This window comes from Neofelis nebulosa, chromosome X (assembly GCF_028018385.1).
Source record: "Neofelis nebulosa isolate mNeoNeb1 chromosome X, mNeoNeb1.pri, whole genome shotgun sequence".
NCBI classification, from domain to species: domain Eukaryota; kingdom Metazoa; phylum Chordata; class Mammalia; order Carnivora; family Felidae; genus Neofelis; species Neofelis nebulosa.
Window position 1 is genome coordinate 26,882,551 of NC_080800.1, and position 20,219 is coordinate 26,902,769.

A 20,219-nucleotide genomic window follows, 5' to 3' on the forward strand; every position below is an offset into this window, starting at 1 on the left:
CCATGTGGGGCCTGAACTCAGAACCATGATGTTATGACCTGAGCCCAAATCTAGAGTCGGACACTTAACCTATGGAGTCACCCAGGCGCCCCTGGACCTATCACGTTTTTATATGTGAAATCTTCTGGGCCAGAGCGTGCCTTTCTGCCAACCGTAACACCGTTATGAGTTGGGCTGTAATGATTATGATCGGGTTCTCCGTCTTCCTGACACCTTCAAGGTCCCCACTTCTCTTCCTAGCCTCTTGGGTAAGTGGGGCATTTTCTTTTTCTCGGACCTCCTTTCCCAGAAGGCCACGCTCCCTTTGCTGCCACGAACAGATCAGATAAATGTCTTCTTCCTGGTGTGCTGATGTCATGCTCGGAGGTCTGTTAGTCATATTGGAATGTGAGGTAAACAACACTGGAAGCAAGCTCTGTCCCAGAGAGCAACAGACAAATACATTTTATCAAATCAAACGTCTCAATTGTAAGGCACACCGTTATTTTATGCACCATAAAGAAGGAAAGAAGATGCTATCACATTCGGACGCAATTTTTTTTCCCCTCCGTTAGATTTTCCTTAGATTTTTCAAATTATACTTATTAGAAGTTCTCTTGTACATTGACTTAGACACATACCTTTTTGTCATTGGATCACTCATGTGTACACACAAAAGGGCAACTATGGGAGGTGATGAAGGTGTCACCTACCCTTATTGTGGTGCTCATTTCACATTACATCCGCCTATCAAGTCATGTCGTATGCCTTAAACTTATACAGTGCCGTACGTCAATAACACCTCAATAAAGTTGGAATAAAACATAAAATATTTTAGGGGCACCTGGGTGGCTCAGTGGGTTAATTGGCTGACTTCAGCTCAGGTCATGATCTCACGGTTCTCGGGTTCGAGCCCCACGTCCGGCTCTGTAGTGACAGCACAAAGGCTGCGTGGGATTCTCTCTTTCCTTCTCTCTCTCTCTGCCCCTCCCCTGCTCTCTCTCTCTCTCTCTCTCTCAAAAATAGACATTAAAAAAAAAACTTAAAAAATCATTTAAAAAAACCAAATCTGAACTCTTCTAAATTGCTTTTGTACTCTGCATCGTTGATGGCTCTTGCTGTCATCCTCTGTGCCATCAAGAGTGCAGCATTTCGGGGCGCCTGGGTGGCTCAGTCGGTTAAGCGGCCAACTTCGGCTCAGGTCATGATCTCGCGGTCTGTGAGTTCGAGCCCCGCGTCGGGCTCCGTGCTGACGGCTCAGAGCCTGGAGCCTGTTTCGGATTCTGTGTCTCACTCTCTCTGACCCTCCCCCGTTCATGCTCTGTCTCTCCCTGTCTCAAAAATAAATAAAACGTTAAAAAAAAAAAATTAAAAAAAAAAAGAGTGCAGCATTTCTCAAAAGTCCTCTTTTGGAGGACAAAATGCCCCCAGGATTTTGTTCCTGGCCAACAATGCCACTCTGTCGAATCTTGATGTGCCTGCTGAGGCATTGACAGCTATGGCCAACAGCGATTGTAAGATGCATCCCGATGTCGAAGATGTGAAAAAATGTACCGCTTGGAATCAGTGAAATCATATTTGGAAGGAGCTCCCACGGCAGCCCGAACTATTCTCCTCCATACTTGTTTTACATATAGGGGAGAAACCCTATCTTTTTAAAGCTACTGCTTTTGTGAGCTTTGTTACTCATAACCGAACCCAATCCAAACTTATATAGGATTCTTTTTTTTTAAGTTTATTTATTTATTTTGAGAGAGACAGAGACAGCGCAAGTCGGTGGGGGGGGGGGGGTGCAGAGAGGCAGAGAGAGAGGGGGAGAGAGAGAATCCTAAGCAGGCTCTGTGAGCACAGAGCGGGGCTCGATGCGGGGCTCGAACCCATGGAGCCATGAGATCGTGACCTGAGCTGAAACCAAGAGTTGGACGCTTAACGGACTAAGCCACCCGGGCGCCCGCAAACTGACATACGATTCTTAAAAACAGGTTAGCCACTCTTGCTTTGCTTTCTCACCATAACATACACCACTCTTAGATCCTCCTTGACTAGTCAGTCGAGGCGTCATTTTTTCTTGACCTTCTCCGTCTTCTAACACTTTGCTAACGACCCTCATTTTACCCTTCACCTCAGCCTTGCTGAAGCGGATTCTCCATCAATATCCCTCTGAATCTGAACTCAGGACTGCAAGCAAACGATGTGTAATAACAACGTTCATCATTTTAAAGGAGTCAGAAGCAATTAGCGGGTGCTTGGTACTTCTTGTCACACGTTTCCGAGGGGGGAAAAACACCTGCTTTTTCCTTTTTCTGGAAAATGAAGTACAAGCTGTCAGTGACAACAGTCTATTAAGAAGTTTTCTTTTGTGATACAGTGAGGACTTTCAACGCGGTTAATTTGAATCCGTGTTTGAGCCTGAGATGAAGTTATCAGTTTTATCATCTTCCCCCCCAGTCTGTCCTGGTGGGATCATTGCCTGCGACCCCCGTACCCGTAGCAACAGCGCTCATTTCCGACATCATTCCTTAAAGCAACAGACTGACCACGACAACGGCCAACGGCTGACACGCGTCCAGCTGTGTGTCTCGGGGTGGTATTTTCCAGGCCTGGAAGAGACCAAGTCACGAGTCACTCAGACGTCCTGAAGGTCAGGCGATCGGGGGGTTGGAAGGCTGTGAGGACGCAGGAAGGGGGGGCACCCACCAGGGTGGTGTTTGAAGGGCGCTCACCCCTTCTGAGGGGCACGTGGCAGAGGAGGGCGGGAAAACGCGACAGCACCGGACGGGAGAAGAGGACCCTCGGAAACTTCAGTGGCCGTCGCGTGAATTCTCACATCGTTCTGCCACCGCCCCACGTGTTCAAAAGGCTGCTCGTGGACCCCAAAATGGAACCTAAAGGAGGGGATTTCGAAAATTCCTCTTGTCCCGCAGAACAAGAAGGAGGGCAACAATTGAGCTGCCACCGTTTCTAGACTTCCCTGCCCGGGATGCTTAAAGAAAAGCTGTGAAACGCTACAGCACAAGCAGTGGCTTGTAATAGGCGCTGGAGTGTAATCGCAATTCTCTTTGAGTCTCGAGGGCGAGGAAATCCTTCGTTTCCGGGTACAATAAGAGGATGTAGGTCTAAGCGGACTTCTCCGCGTTATCTCGGGGAGTCCCTCTGAATCACAGCAAAGGGAAGGATGGGATAAAGGGGGCGCCCAGCGGCCAAGACAGAACCAGACTGGGGTCAGCTTTACATCCCAGGGAAGAGACCACAACGGGCCATGGTTCGGCACGTACAGTCGGGTACCCTGTGTGTGGCTAGGATTCAGGCTATCTCTGTGCAGCTGAGCTGGATGTGCAGGCCGAACAGGTATGTTTTGCAGCCTCCCCTCTAAAACCTATTGTGCCCAGGGGCGCCTGCGTGGCTCAGTCGGTCAAGTGTCTGACCGCGGCTCAGATCATGATCTCGAGGTTCGTGGGTTCGAGCCCCGCCTCGGGCTCTGTGCCGACAGCTCGGAGCCTGGCGCCTGCTTCGGATTCCGTGGCTCCTCCTCTCCCTTTGCCCCTCTCCCCTGCTCACGCTCTGTCTCTCTCCCTCTCCCTCTCTCAAAAAATAAATAAACACTAAAAAAAAAAAAATATCCTGTCGTGCCTGTGCAGAAGCCACTCAGAGTGAAGCCATCTGGATGGAGAGTATGCCCTGGGGATTTCCAGTCCTGAGGTCTTCCTAGGTGCTCGGTGCCAATTCAGGTAACGCCGTGGCTGGCTGCTGCCTGAACGGAGGGAGTCAGGCGTACAGGTGCCGACTAGCTCTAGCCCTTATAAATTCTGTCACTGGTTCTAAGGACTCCTGGCGTAGGGGAAGGGTTTGGCTGAGGTTTAGAGGCTGTCCCCACCCCGAGACTGCAAGGCATCCCTGTAATTAGGGGAGGGACTAGAGTGATCAGGGCTGTCTTTAAGAGTGTTGGGGATTTCCCTCCCTTCCGGGTCTGGTTATCTGGCTGGATTTCCAGTCTACCCACACAGTCTTGCTTAACCCATTGATATACCTGTGGGGCAAGAGGAAAAAAAAAAAAAAAAAAAAAAAATGGAACACGGCATCGGAAAATCGATGTTCGTGTCCACAGTCTGTAATGTATTTGTGTGGCCTCCCTTTTTCTCGCTGGTTAAGACTTGCTCGTGACACCTGCCCTTCTTACTTCCCGAGGGTCCTATAAAAATAAAATACGCCAATGTTAAATAAAAGGACTTGGACTTGCAAAGTGCCATTGTTATTTTAGTTTGTCACACCCCCGTCCTTGAGGGAGGCGGCCTAAGGGTCATTTCCCATAATCACTGCAGCCTAGAGTGGATCCACGCGCAATCCCATTCCCTCTACCTCGTTCCCAGAGACAACTACTATGATGAATTCTAGACCATGTTCTTTTATATTTTTATTTTTATTTATTTTTTAAATTTTATTTAATTTTAATTTTTTTAATATGAAATTTATTGTCAGATGGGTTTCCATACAACACCCAGTGCTCATCCCAAGAGGTGCCCTCCTCAATACCCATCACCCACCCTCCCCTTTTATATTTTTATCATACATATGCACCCACCCGACACCAGGGTCCCAGACCACCCAGACGACCTTACCTCACCCCACTCCACTCCACCCCACCCTACCCCACCCCACCCCACTCCACCCCACCCTACCCCACCCCACTCCACCCCACCCTACCCCACCCCACTCCACCCCACCCTACCCCACCCCACTCCACCCCACCCTACCCCACCCCCCTCCACCCCACCCTACCCCACCCCCCTCCACCCCACCCCCCTCCACTCCACCCCACCCCACCCCCCTCCACTCCACCCCACCCCACCCCACTCCACCCCGCCCCCATCCTCAGAACCATTGATCAGGGGATTGGTTTGTCTTTTCTAGGGTCCCACAGAATGTCTTCTCCCTCCATTTCTGGAGATCCTGAGCTGCATACGGATGGGGCTGGGTGGGTGGAGAGACTCCTGGATACCTGTTTAAAACCTTAAAAGGTGAGAGATTTGCACACGAATCACCCAGAGACCTTTATTTCTTTAGGAACCAAATAACTTTATTGAAACAAAATAACTTTATTTATTTATGGAAAACTGGAAGAAGAAACTGGAACGTTTTGCAAGCGCAATACTGCAAAATGCATGCCCGGCATGGTGACCACGGGAAGTCACCATGCACCCTGTGGCTATGGGAAGGCAGTCCCAACTCAGTTCTTGTCGCTGTTGCCCAGGGTGAGCTTGTCAAAGAGGTACTCTGCCATGCCGGCTTCCGGGGCCCCCATCTTGCGCAGGCTGGTGATGTAGCCCCCCAGCTCTTTGATGACCTTGACTTGCTCGTGGAGGTAGTTGGTCTCCAGGAAGCTGCACAGATGGGCGTCGTTCTTGTCGGTGGCCAGCTGGTGCAGGTCGAGCAGGCTCTGGTTCAGGCTCTTCTCCAGGTGAAAGGCGCACTCCATGGCGTTGAGGCCGCTCTCCCAGTTGTCGCGGTCAGGCCTCACGATGTCGTGGAGGCGGATGCGGCCCCCACGCTGGTTCTGCAGCTGCATCAGCTTCTCGACACGCTCCTTCTCCTCGTGGGACTGGCGCAGGAAGAACTTGGAGAAATTCTTCAGGGCCACGTCGGCGCGGTCGAAATAGAAGGCCATCGACAGGTACACGTAGGAGGCGTAGAGCTCCAGGTTGATCTGGCTGTTGATGGCGGCCTCGCACTGCGGGTGGTAGTTCTGGCGCACTTGAGAGGACGGCGCGGTGGCCATGGCTGGCGGCGCTGGCACCAAGGCGAAGGCGAAGGCGGCTCAGAAACGAGGGCGGCGAGGCGGAAGGCGGTGGCGGCGGGTCTCCGGCGCTTTTTCAGAGTAGCCGACCAGGCAGGCCTGGCGGCAGTCTCCGAGATGCGGCTGGAATGAAGTCCGTTACTCCGGAGGTGGGGGTTTGAATCCGTTACGCGAATCCGTTACGAGAAGGGGCGTGGTCACGAAGGCGAGGGAGGGGTGGTGGGCGGGGCCCCGCGTTCAAGGTTCCACCCGAGCCCGAGGTCCGGGGCGCCTGCGCGCTGAGTGTCTTGAAGCCGTTAAAAAAAAAAAAAAAAAAAGTTACGAGAGGGAAGGAGGCAAACCCTAAGTGACTCTGAATTACTGAGAACAAACTGACGGTTGATGGGGGGGGGGGGGGCAGACGGGAAAGTGGGTGACGGGCATGGAGGAGGGCATCTGCTGGGATGAGCACCGAGTGTTGTCTGGAAACGAATTTGACAATAAATCATATATAAAAAAATAAAGCCATAAATCCTAAAAAAAAATAAAAATAAAAACATAACTCTTGTTAAAATATATATTTAATATATTTTAATATGTTGCCGTGGTTTGTGAATATATCTCACGAGAAAAAAAAACACTGGATTTTTTTTTTTACCCGTATTTTTCAAACATTCGTAAAATAACTCTTGAGATACAATTCACATACTATAAACTCGACCTTTTGAAAGTGATTAGCTACCCGGTTTATAGGATGTTCATGGCGTTAGGCAGCCATCACCACAATCTAATTTCACAGTTTCGTCACTCCAAAATGAAAATTCCCTACCCATGAGCTGTTACTCCCCAGACCTGGCTACCGCTGATCTCTCTTCTGTCTCTACAGGTTTGCCTATTTGGGATATTTCAAATAAAGGGAATCCTACAGCATGTGGACTTTTGTGTCTGATTTCTGCATTTAGCAGAATGTCTCTAATCTTCCTTTTTTCATTGCTGAATAGTGTTCCATAATATGGATATGTCACATTTTCTTTATCCTTTCATCAGTTGACGGACATTTGGGGTTTTTTTCCATTTTGTGGTTATTATGAATAGTGTTGCTATGAATATTTGTGTGCAGGTATTTGCGTAGACATATTTCTATTCTCTTGGGACTATGCCTAGGAGGGAATTGCTAGGTCATATGACAACTCTGTGTTTAATATGTTGAGGAACGGCCACATCTTTTCCAAAGCGGCTGCACCATTTTACATTCTCACCAATGACGTGTGAAGTTTCCAACAGTGTTATTGTCTGTTACTGCAAAGTAATATCACGTTGTGGCTTTGATTCGCGTTTCTCTAATGACTAAGCATGTTGAGCATCTTTGTATGTCCTTATTGGCCGTTTGTATATCTTCTTTTTCTCTTGGCTGCTTCTTTTCTTTTTAAAAATTGCAATTCCAGTATGGCTACCATACACTGTTATATTAATTTCAGGTATACGATATAGTGATTCCATAATTCTGTGCAGTACTCAGTGCTCATCATAAGTGTACTCTTAACCCCCTATCCCTATTTCACCCACTTCCCCCCACCCCGCACCTCCCCATTGGTAACTATCAGTTCTCTTTAGTTACAAGTCTGATTTTTTGGGTTTGTCTATTTTTTTCTTTGTTCGTTTGCTTTGTTTCCTGAATTCCACATATGAGTGAAACAATATGGCATTCGTCTTCCTCTGACTGGCTTAGTTTGCTTAGCGTAATACCCTCTAGATCCATCCATGTTGTTGCGGACGGCAAGATTTCATTCTTTTTTATGGCTGAGTAATATTTCATTGGCTGTTGTAGATAATGCTGCTCTAAACACGGAAACATTGGGGCTCATGTATCCCTTTGAATTCGTATTTTGGCATTCTTTGGGCAAATATCTAGTAGTGCAATTGCTGGATCATAGGGTAGTTCTATGTTTCACTTTTTGAGGAATCTCCATACTATTTTCCAGAGGGGCTACCCCAGTCAGCATTCCCACCAACGATGCCAGAGGGTTCCCCTTTCTCCACATCCTCACCAACACTTGTTGTTTCTTGTGTTGTTGATTCTAGCCTTTCTGACAGGTGTGAGGTGATATCTCATTGTGGTTTTGATTTGCATGTCCCTGATGCTCAGCGATGTTGAGCATCTTTTCCTGTTTTTGTTGGCCGTCTGTCTGTCTTCTTTAGAAAAATGTCTGTCTATGTATTCTGCCTGTTTCTTAATTGGATTATTTGGGGTTTTTTGGTGTTGAGTTATATACCTTTATATATTTTGGATACTAACCCTTTATCAGATATGTCATTTGCAAGTATCTTCTCTCGTTTAGTAGGTTGTTTTTTAGTTTTGCTGATTGTTTCCTTTGCCCTGCTTTTTATTTCGATGTAATCCTGATTGTTTTTGTTCTGGTTTCCCTTGCCTCAAGAGACATATCAGGAAAAATGTTGCTATGCCCAACGTCAGAAAAAATTACTGCCTCTGCTCCCCTCTGGGATTTTTTTTTTAAATTTTTTTTTTAATGTTTATTTATTTTTGAGAGAGAGAGACAGAGTGTGAGCAGGGGAGGGGCGGAGAGAGTGGGAGACACAGAATCGGAAGCAGGCTCCAGGCTCCAAGCTGTCAGCACGGAGCCCGATGTGGGGCTCGAACTCACAGACTGTGAGGTCATGACCTGAGCTGAAGTCGGATGCCTAACCGACTAAGCCACCCAGGCGCCCCTCCCCTCTGGGATTTTTATGGTTTCAGGTGTCACATTTCAAACTTCCAGTTCTAGGGGTGCCTGGGTGGTTCAGTCGGTGAAACATCTGAGTCCGGCTCAGGTCACGATCTTTCGGTTCGTGAGCTCAAGCCCTGCGTCGGGCTCTGTGCTGACAGCTTGGAGCCTGGAGCCTGCTTCAGAATCTGTGTCTCCCTCTCTCTCTGCCTCTCCCCCGCTAACGCTCTGTCTCTCTCTCAGAAATGAATAAACATTAAAAAAATTTAAAAAAAGAAAAGAAATGCAAGTGAGTTGTGTTGAGTGGAATGCAACTTATTCGGGGCTCATTTTGCATCACTTGGGTGCATTTATCTCAACATTCTTTATTTCCTGCCTAGCCAAATAGGGCTCTTCTCCTTTGAATCATTGCTAACATCTTACTGGTTTTCTCATTAATTAATGAGTTCAATAAAATCTTTGACCTGTAGTATCTCATATTTGCGAGAGATTTCAGTTTCTTTTTCTTTAATTATCCTTTAACAGTCCCCACTGTCATCCCCACCCCACTGGGAACATAACAAACCCCACAGGAGCTGTCTTACTTAGTAGGGTAAGCACTCTTGGGGGGTGCTCACCAGAGCTGTGAATCCTGAAAAGTATTGGAGACCTAAAGGCATAGCATCCCTGAGTGGGATATGGAGTGAGAGCATCTCTGAGGAGAAGGAGGCCGAGTGTAACTCTGGGAAAACAGAGAGCCAAAGCAAACCAGTGGAGGAAGGTAGCACGTATAGAGAGCGGGCCACAGGAGGGACCTCATCCAGGGGACACTGGAATCCCTGCGGGGCTGAGGCTGGCCCAGGGCATGTTAGGGAGGGCAGAGAAGTAAGCATGAGCAGTAAAGGTCTGTACGGAACCAGAAGCGGCTGAGAACCAGGGGAGTGTTGAAAGCTTCCAGGCAGGGGAAGTGGTCAGCAGAGACTTGAGGGGATCTGACAGGCTGAGAGGCACGATCTGGCTAAAATTAACCCTGGAAGGAGGTAGGGACGTGAGCTTTTGCAGCCAGGAGAAAGGATCCCATCATCAGCGATTTCACGCTTCCTAAGTCACAGCCCTGAAAAGGGTGTTGGGACCCACAGATACTGAGGGTGTAGAATACTTGGGACTGGGCCATGAACTCTGTTTTCCAGAGAAGCTTCCTTCCAGCTGGTGATCAGAAGTAGGGAAGCTCTCGCGCATCTGGCTGGCTCAACCGAAGGGCATAGCAAAGTTCGGTGAGGGCTCCTGTTTGGTTGGGTACCGATACGACGTCCAACACCCGCACGCGTTGTGTTCTGAAGAGGGGAGTGCTCCTTCTGGTCTCCACTTCTTCACTGTTCTGATGTGGGGTGGGCGGAGAGGGAGATCGCAACCTTGAGAGGCAAAGCAGAGGCCGCTCCACTTAAACACGCCTGTCGTGCGTCCCGGTGTGTGTCAGCTGATGACTGACAGTAGTTGAGCTAAACGTAAATTTGCTCTCAAGTTGTCACCTTTCGGTTTTATTCAGCGTGCTACGCATTCTCCATGTGCTTCTCCAGTGCTCTTTTCTGCCCTTCTCCGTCTTCCTCTGAGCTCTGGATCCCGGCTTGTATGGATGGCATCCACGGGGCCCTGGCCCTCTGGCCCCTGGTTGAGCTCAGCCAATGGGCGGCACTGGCAGGAGACGGGAAGGCAGGAGGAGAGGGAGTTTGGGATACTTATTTTCTTGGCTCTCTCTCTTTAGGGAAGATCAGGAAGAGGCAAACCTATTACCTCTTTGTAGCTCTAGCTCCCCGGATGAAGTAGGGACCGTTCTCAGGAGGGGCTTTCTGCAAACATTGCTCCCGTCGGAGGAATTTACCCCAAAGAACAGGCGTTCTTTGGGTCAGGTTTAATGCACAGCCTAAGAAATTCATGAGGACCCACAATCCAGTATGCAGCGCTACATTGCTTCGGCCCAGAGAATCAATGGAACACAGAGACTAAGTAGAAATCAAGAAGAAATGAAGTCCCTCATCGACAACAGTCTCAAGCAACAAAACAGCAGCCCAGGTGAAGCTGCCACTCGGGATTCAGCCTCCAGTTGTGTAGCCTGTGGATTTCTCTAGCTCCTGGCCGCCTTGTTTCCTTAGGTGACTGATCTTTTGGTTACCCCTCACCCAATTAGGAGACCTGTTAGAGGGGCGCCTGGGTGGCTCAGTCGGTGAAGCGGCCGACTTCGGCTCAGGTCGTGATCTCGCGGTCTGTGAGTTCGGGCCCCGCGTCGGGCTCTGTGCTGACGGCTGGGAGCCCGGAGCCTGCTTCGGATTCCGGGTCTCCCTCTCTCTGCCCCTCCCCCACTCATGCTCTGTGTCTCTCCGTCTCTCAATAATAAATAAACGTTAAAAAAATTTTTTTTTACAGTCTGGTTAGGGAAGATGTTGAGTTAGTAAGGTTTGAGGATTAACTGTTTATTTCAAGTGAACCTTTGTCCTTCCTTGCTCACCTTCTCCTGATCAGAGCTGTTTCAGACTGCTCTGCACAGCAGTGCATGGGTGGGTCCAGTGAATGTATGCAAGGGATTATAGATGCTGACTAATTAGCTACCTCTTAATCATTTACTCCCAGACAGGAAGGCGTAACCCTCAATTGCAGATAGCCAAAAGGAGATTTTAAAAGTTTTCTTTGCTTGTTATCTTTTCTAAATAGGAGATGAGGGGCGCCTGGGTGGCGCAGTCGGTTAAGCGTCCGACTTCAGCCAGGTCACGATCTCGCCGTCTGTGAGTTCGAGCCCCGCGTCAGGCTCTGGGCTGATGGCTCGGAGCTTGGAGCCTGTTTCCAATTCTGTGTGTCTCCCTCTCTCTCTGCCCCTTCCCCGTTCATGCTCTGTCTCTCTCTGTCCCAAAAATAAATAAAAAACCGTTGAAAAAAAAAATTAAAAAAAAAAAAAAATAGGAGATGAATAATTTTTATTTTGTGACCTTCCATTCCTTCATAGAAAACACAAGGTGTAATAGTCAGGATAGGGAAAGCTATGTTGTAGTAACAAACCAGACCTAAAAAACTCAATGGCGGAAGACAATATGTATTTTTTGCTCACATCACAGCCCGAAGCAGGTGAAGTGACTCTCTTTCGTGACTCTTCGCCAATGGTTAACTTACCAGTGCAGGCTAAATTCCACCCTTTAGTTGCACCTTCCCAGAATTCTTCACTTCAAACTGCACGGAGGGAAACAAGAAGCATGGAGACCTCCCACTTACTCTTTTATTGCCCTGGACCAGAAATCATATTCACTGCAGCCCAAACCAACTTCAAGGAGGCTGGGAAATGTAGGGAAAACATGTGGTATCCAGTGAGCAAAATTTTCTGCCATGCATGTTGTATCCATTTCTCTTATTTTATTTTTTAATGTTCACTTATTTTATTTTGAGAAAGAGAGAGAGAGAGGGGTAGTAAGAGAGGGAGAGAGAGAATCCTAAGCAGGGCTTGATCCCACAAACCGCGAGATCGTGACCTGAGCCGAAATCAAGAGTCGGACACTTAACCGACTGAGCCACCCAGGCACCCCTCTCTTATTTAAAAAAAAATTATTTAGAACTCACATTGTTGGCCAGTGTTATTTATGTACTTATTAGAGTGTGATTGTAGCAAGAATTCTTCTGAAAAACATTTACCAGCGTGTGTGTATGTGTGTGTGTTAGCGTGCTAAGTAATAACAACTTGTGTGGTCCCATTTCTATATAATTGCTTCTGTGATGTTTTGCATCGCAGGTCCTAGCTTGACATTCACACTCAGATTCAACCCCATGTCCTACCTAAAATCTCTTCTGTCTGAAGTGAACACAGACTTCTCTGAAGATCTCTAGGGTTTGGTGCCCACGCAATCAGCATGGCAGTCAATCACGGACCACCCCTCGTTGGCTTGTCTTCAATTGCGCTGAACTTTTTTTTTTTTTTTTTTATAACGTTTATTTATTTTTGAGACAGAGAGAGACAGAGCATGAACGGGGGAGGGTCAGAGAGAGAGGGAGACACAGAATCGGAAACAGGCTCCGGGCTCTGAGCTGTCAGCACAGAGCCCGACGCGGGGCTCGAACTCACGGACCGCGAGATCGTGACCTGAGCCGAAGTCGGACGCTCAACCGACTGAGCCACCCAGGCGCCCCAATTGCGCTGAACTCTTAATCCTCTCCTTTTCTGTTGTGTCCCTTTGGTGCAGTGTCGTCCTGACTTATAACCTGTCGGAGGGCAGATGCCCTTTCTTCACCTCCAGAGCACCCAACAAGACAGAACAGCACAGGCCAGGTGCTCAAAGACCATGGGCTGATTTAATCTGATTTAATAGGACTGATACAGTCAGCAAATGTGTATTAAGCTTCTAAGTGCCATGTTCTAGGATCTGTGCAAAGAATTGTGGGTAGAGAGATTATTAAAACATAGTGACTGTCCTTAAGGGGCTTTCAGAATTTTAAAGATAGAACGAACTCAAACCAACAGAATGTGGTAGCTAGTCTCCAGACATGGCTCCAACGGTTCCTTCCCTCCCAGTTCCAGAGCGCTGCTCCTCATTTAGAGCTGGCACTTATTTTTGCTGCCAGTGACTACCTTGGCCGATGGAACGTGTCGGAAGCAGCATTCTGGGACTTCCAAGAGGATGGCGAGAATTGTCTTCTTTCCGCTCAGAAGTTTCGCCCTCCTCCTCTGAATTCCAGTCTCCCTCTGAATCCAGCCACCATGCCGTGAAAAGACCAAACCACGTGAAGCGGCAACAAGGAGGGGAAAAGAGGCTGAGTTCCCAGCCAACGGCCAACCTCAACTGGCAGCCATGAGCGAGACATTTTAGATATTCCAGATGACCACGGCCCCAGCTGAATAATAATGATAATAACAATAACAATAATAATAAAATGAATAATAATAATAAAATGGTTGTCGTTTTAAACCACTATGTTTCACCAGCGACGGGGGTTGAGTTGTAGCCGAAGAGAACTGAAACCCAGGGTCAGAAATATATGGGTCAGTATAATGGCTCCACACAGGAAGGAAAAGGATGAAGGAAGTTCAGGAATGCCCTCCGAGAGGTGATGTTTGAGCTGATGAGTAAAAACACCCCAGCAGAACTGAAGGTTCTTTTCAGAACAGAAGAATGTCCAAATCGGATTTTTGTCTCCGACTGCTCTGGCATGAGTGAGAGGTATTTCAGAGGGCCATGACACTAAGGGGAGGACAGCCAGGCATCTTCCGTAGGGACTCGGGGTTGGGGTTGGGGGTGGGGGGGAGGGGAGGCACGGGGTGGCACAGAGGCGAGGGAAATGTAGAGGAAGGACGGGACACGAATGTCACTGAGGTGGAAAATCAATAGCCCTTGAAGATGGACGCAGGTAACGAGGGAAAGAGAGGAATCGGACGCCCAGCCGTCAGGCTTTGGCTCACCATTCTCGACCTGGGCGAATGCCGGAGACCAAGGAGGACGGCAAAGAAGGTGGCGACCTGGGTTTTAACCGAGCTCTGCGAGATCTGGGACATCCAAGAGGCACTGGAGGACGGCGGCCGCTGGGTTCGAAGCTCAGGCGAGGGGGCTAAATTAAGATAATAAACTTAAAAAAAAAAAGAAGTTGTCCAGGACCTGTGCCGAAGTGAAGCTCCCTCGTGGGTATTTATCCTGTTGTAAAGTAGTCGTGTTTTAGAGAAGATCGTCTATGAAAGGTAGCATGTCAGTGGCCGGGACCCTGGAGAGGTGACGTAACCAGCGAGAGGAGGGCGAGGACTCATTTTTTTCCCGTTAGCAACGATGGGCTGTGGAAAGCTGTAGGCAGTGCTTATCCAGGCTCCTTTGTGGCTAATTTGACCGAATTTGTCCCGAGACCGCAATCGTGGGTGTAGTTTGTGGCTGCGAAGGGTTTTCTCTGTGTGAAGCTAACTGACCCACCTGGACTGGCGCTCCGCCGTGGTCTCATTAGGCCCACTCTCCAGACACCTGAGCCGTCTCCCCCCTAAGGCCACTTGCAATGCCAGTCACCCTAATCCTGACGCATCTAAAGGTGCACAGCACGGGGACGTTACTTTGATGTTTTAGAAAAGGCCTGAGAGCTCATCACAGTTTTGTGAGTCCAAAGAACCCAACGTTGTCACCATGTGGTACTTAAGTAGGTGATTATTTAGAAGCCAAATGGAAGCTTCTAGGCGGGTGCCTGGAGCTCAGGAACAGAGAGAATGGCAGGCTTCCCGGGCTCTGCTGGGGGAGAAGCAAGTACCCCGTCCCCGTTGCTGTGTATGTGAAGAGCCTGGTTTGACCCCGGCAGGTACGTCGTGGCAGATCCGTGTGCAGGTTATAAATGGGCCTTGACTACTTTTGTTTTTAGATGTTTATTTATTTTTGAAAGACAGGGACGGACAGGGTGGGAGCGGGGAAGGGACCGAGAGAGAGGGAGACACAGAATCCAAAGCGGGCCCCGGGCTCCGAGCTGTCAGCACAGAGCCCCACGCGGGGCTCCAACTCAGGAACCACGAGGTCATGACCTGAGCCAAAGTCGGACGCTTCACCGACTGAGCCACCCAGGTGCCCTGGAATTTGACTGCTTTTAACGCGTCCTGAGAAGAGCACCGCAGGCATTCGATCTGAATCTGGACCAGGCTGTTTGCTTATTCGTTTCTATTTCTGTACACTCTACCCTGGGACCATCTTCAATGATGTTGTTAAGTTGCTCATTTTTCTTCCCCCTGGCCGTGCCTATCCCATACAGGAATCCCTGTAAATTCACTTAATCCGATTACTTCACGTGATTGTATTTTCCCAAACGTCAAGGCTTACTTACGAGCAAAAACAGACCTGATTTTTGAGCTGGGGCCTCCAGGTCACGGAAAGCCCAGGCCCAGTGCTAGTGTCTCTCTCCTCTTTCTAGTCCTGACCAGGGATGTGTCATCAGGCAGCGTGAGCTACACCCTCGATCTCAGTGTGGTAACTCGATACGAGCTTAATTCTCGCTCAGGACCAGTGAGGCCAGAGAAGTGCCTGGGACACAAAACGTAAGGAGGCGCCTACCGTCAGGGTCCTGAAAGCACAGGGTCTTGCTTTTGCTAGGTCTCCGTGGCGTGTCAGTGACCAGGACCCGCTCGTTACTGCCACGCAGAGATCCAGACTGATGACGGCGGTGTCACCGCAGTGGTGGAACAAAAACATGGCGGATTGCACACGGGCCGTTAGAGTGACACGTGTCACTTGTGGTTACGTTTCATTGGCCAAAGACCATCACGTGCTCTGGTTTCCGAGGCGACAGAGAAATGCCACCTCGTCACATGCCTGGGGAGGGGTGACCCGAGAGCATTTGGCGAACACTCCAAATGGTTTCCGTAGTTTTATTTCCCAAGTTCTCTAGCATAGAGGCCACCGGCACCCTGAGCTCCTTGCCCTGGGCCCGTAGCTCTCCGGACTTGCCCCCCGGGAGTGTCATGAATTCCCGGGGTAGGTAGCTGATCGGGACTGGATGCACAGGGAGGCCCGGTAGGGGGATAGGCTGTGCACCTTGGTATCATCCGCTCTGCCGAGGAAGGCGTTCGCAATGTGCCAGGACAGCAGCGGCCCCGGCGCCGAGCTCTTCCCTTGTCTCGGTGCCACGTGCACAGGCTCTAGTTCCCAAGGCTTGTCACACCTCAGCTGAAGAGAGGGCACCGCTCCTCTCTCTCTCTGCCTCTTCATCTCTCGTGCGATCTCTTTTTCATTGCTTATTTATTCAGCTCACGGACCCTTTGGGATCTATTCTGCAAAGAAGGTATTATCCTAAAGAGAGCTGCTATCTGTCCCACTTGAGGGAAGTGAAGGTCAGTCCACGGGCGTGACGTAGGAGTAGACACAGCCAGACAGAAAGGACAAAATATAAAATAACGAGGAAAGACCAAAGCCACGGGACCCTGCCTTTGCCTGTTTATCGTTATCTTTTCCTCTTCGTTAAACGCAAAGTAAAGCATAGTTGTGAAGCAAAAGAAGAAAAAATCTTGTATTTTGTAGGAAACCTTTTTCCAGAAAGTCTGAAGGTTTTTTTTTTTTTTTTCTTCATAATTAATCCGTTCTCAGCCGATACCGCGACTCCCAGGTTGGGCACACCCGTTTTATAGATGAGTACTCGGGAGCGCTGGCCGGTGAAGGTGCAAAGTCGTTTCAGGACGGCTGTCTTTTAGGGTTTACAACTTAGCCTTCGGCTTTCCTGTGGCAATAAATCCATGGGTTTCATTTCAGCGGTGAATTTGAACGTGGTTTTGGATGGAAGAGGCAATACGTGGAAAGTGCGATTTCAGCCCGTTTCGGTCAGAGTAGTGATCAGTTGCCCGTCATATATTTGGTTGAATATTCGCGTTGAGATTTAGAGGGAAAGGGGCAATGGAAGATGGAAGGTAGCTCAGTTCTACTGAATATAGTGTGATGTCAACTTTTCAGAGCCCTTTGCTTCTGAAACGCCAAGTGTATGCTTACCCAGGCAGAGTGGGAGTTGAGTGTGGCCGTACATCTGCGCCTACATCCGGGTTGACCGGGAAGGGCTTGGGCTGACATTTTTCTACTTCCAACTTTCGGGCTCCCCAGATTTTCAAGGTAACGGTCCAGTGTGTCAACAACGAGATGCTATTTTAGCTTTATTTTTTTTTGTATGTTTATTTATTTTTGAGAGCGAGCGAGCGTGCATGAGAGAGCGGGGGAGGGGCAGAGCGAGAGGGAGACAGGGGATCCGAAGTGGGCTCTGTGCTGGCAGGCTGACAGCCCGATGCGGGGCTTGAACTCCTGAACTGAGAGATCATAACCTGAGCTGAAGTCGGATGCTCAGCCGACTGAGCCACCTAGGGTGCCCCCTATTTTAGCGTTAGAATTATTAAAACACAACGCCAAGTATTGGTGAGTAAGCGGTGAGGACGTGAAGTGGTACAACCGCTTTGGCAAATGGTATGGCAGTTTCTTATAAAGTTACATGGGGACCTACCCCACGACCCAGAAATTCTACTCCTAAGTATGTAGGATGTGAAATAGAACACACGTGCACTGGAAGGACCGTAGGGGGAGCCTAGGTGGCTCGGTCAGTTAAGTGTCTGACTTTTTTTTCTTTCTTACGTTTATTTATTGATTTTGACAGAAAGAGAGAGACGGAGCAAGAGCAGGGGAGGCAGAGAGAGAGAGAGAATCCCAAGCAGGCTCTGCACTGTCAGCACAGAGCCCAATGTGGGGCTTGAACCCACAAACCGTGAGATCATGACCTGAGCAGAAACCAAGAGTCGGACGCTTAAATGACTGAGCCACCCAAGCGCCCCAAGCATCGGATTCCTGACTTTGGCCCCGGGCCGTGATCTCCCCGTTTGGGAGTTCGAGCCTGATATCAGGCTGTGCCCTGACAGCACGGAACCTGCTTGGGATTCTCTCTCTCCCGCTCTCTCTGCCCCTCCCCAGCTTGTGCTCTCTCTCTCTCAATATAGATAAAAATAAACTTAAAAAAAAAAAACAAAAGAAAGCAGTAATATCTAAGAAAACCAAGAATGATAAAAGAATGTTCATGGCAGCTTCATTCATAATATCCTCACCCCGGACATAACTCAAATTGTCCATCCGTGAGTGAATGGATACGTAAATTGTGGTATACTCATACAGTTATATAATACTGAACGATATAAAGGAACGAGCCACAGATGCACTCAACAGTACGTATGACTCTCTAACAGACTGCGTTGAGCAAAAGAAGTCTAAGACACGCACAATACTAGATATTTCGACTTAGGTGCCGTTCGGGAGCTGGCCGGACTAAACTATGGCTACAAAAGTTAGGAAGTGGTTGTCTTTGGCAGGGGGGTTGACTAGGCAGAAATGTTGAAGAGGTAGGTCCTAGACCCTAGACCCTAGACCAGATCGCTCTCTGGTCATTTGAGTCGGAGGAAATCGATTTTCACTGTCCCAACTTTACTTTCTTCCAGGAGGAGCGTGAGAGCGAGAGTGGGGTTTGACGCACCACGCGGGGCTGGCCGGCCTTGACTTCGCTCATCTCCTGTTAACAGCTCAGGGTCAAAATAGTGGCGGGGCACGGTTACAGAAAAGCTCCCTCTTCGTCTGCTCAGGCTCAGTAGAAATCCTTGATGTTGCGAAAGATTAAAGCCAAACCGCCGGTCCTCCAGGGGTTGAGAATGGAACGCACTACGGTCCTTGGTCTTCCGCGTGTCAAGCGTGGTTCTGGCAGGTGAAAGGAGCTGTGTCAGGTAAGGCAAAGCTGCGGTGACTGCAGACAGACATGTGCAGAAAGAGGACAGAAGGGAAGCAAGGGTGACCAGTATGTTCCCTTTGAATGCCACAAAGGATCACATTATAAGCTTGCAGAGGCGCTGGATCGCTGTCTAGTCTGCATTGACTGAAATGTGAAACTTCCACGCGAAGAGGAGGAAAAATCCCCCCGCCGTCTGATATTCTGCCTTGGAACGCTGTTAAGAACTACGTCTTTTTGGGGCGCCTGGGTGGTTCAGTCGGTGAAGCGTCCGACTTCGGCTCAGGGCACGATCTCGCGGTCCGCGAGTTCGAGCCCCACATCGGGCTCTGGGCTGACGGCTCGGAGCCTGGAGCCTGCTTCCCGTTCTGTGTCTCCCTCTCTCTCTGCCCCTCCCCCGTTCATGCTGTGTCTCTCTCTGTCCCAAAAATAAATAAACGTTAAAAAAAAATTAAAAAAAAAACAAACAAACAAAACAAGAACTACGTCTTTTTTTTCTTTTTCTTTCCTCCCTTCGTGCTTTCTAACTTTCTGAAAATGAACAACCACCGTTATGACCTGTTGTCTTTTTATATCGTGTTAAGTATTTACATTTTTATGTATTTGCAACCATGAATGAGATACATATAAAAAAGGTGAATGCCATAGGTGCTGAAAAGAAGTCTAGGCAGTTATTTATAGCAAAGAGATTTTGAAAAATGAACCTGTTTTTTTGTACCACAAACCTTCCCCTTGACTATTAGAGCAAGTGTGAAAACCAGTGGGTTTATTTTATTTTATTATTCTTTTAAAGTTCATTTCTTTATTTTGAGAAAGAGGGAGAGAGGGAGTGAGGGAGGGGCAGAGAGCGAGGTATTGAGAATTCCCAAGCAGGGATCCCAAGGCTGGGCTCGCCTCAGGGCTCGAACTCACAAACTATAAGGTCATGACCGGAGGCGAAATCAAGAGTCAGATGCTTAATGGACCGAGCCACCGAGGCACCCCATCTGTGGGTTCCTTTTAAAAGTTCACTTATGGGAGCCTGGGTGGCTCAGTCTGGTAAGCATCTGACTTTGGCTCAGGTCATGATCTGATGGTCGTGAGTTCGAGTCCTGCTTTGGGTGAACATGAGTCCCTCTCTGGGTGAGCCCCACCTCTCTCTCCCTCTTGCTCTCTTTCTCTCTCTGCCCCTTGTGGAATTCTCTCTCTCTCTCTCTCCCTCTGTCTCTCTCTCTCTCTGCCCCTTGCTCATTTGCACCCTTTCTCTGTCTCTCTCTCTCTCTCTCTCTCTCTCTCTCTCAAAAAACCGATTCATTTGAAGTTTGATTTGGTCTGGCTTTCGTTTTGTGACATCATTGACCCCCAAGAGATTGCACCCACCCGGTATTCATGCCCTTGGATATTCCCCACCCCCAACGTTGCCTCTGGGGTTGGCCTGTGACTACATGCGGCCAGTGGGAAACTCGCAAGTGTGATGCACGCAGAGGCTTGATAAGCATTTACACACTGGGGCTTGTCCTCTTATAAAGCTTGCTCTTAGAACCCAGCCACCAAGCTGTGAGAAA

General features: G+C 48.9%; 1 protein-coding gene and 1 long non-coding RNA gene across 3 annotated transcripts in view; one reads left to right on the forward strand and one right to left on the reverse strand.

The window, feature by feature from the left end:
- LOC131501916 (uncharacterized) overlaps window positions 1–19,048 on the forward strand; it is a 77,820-nt gene extending 58,772 nt beyond the window's left edge. For both annotated transcript variants that reach the window (XR_009256925.1, XR_009256926.1), the window contains exon 5: window positions 18,395–19,048. This is a non-coding gene — a long non-coding RNA (uncharacterized LOC131501916). The remainder of the gene's footprint in view (window positions 1–18,394) is intronic.
- Window positions 5,044–5,937, reverse strand: LOC131501915 (ferritin heavy chain-like). Its single transcript, XM_058712412.1, has one exon. The coding sequence runs from the start codon at window positions 5,750–5,752 to the stop codon at window positions 5,204–5,206; it is 549 nt and encodes a 182-aa protein (XP_058568395.1). The 5' UTR covers window positions 5,753–5,937; the 3' UTR covers window positions 5,044–5,203.
- Window positions 19,049–20,219: the final 1,171 nt, after the last annotated feature.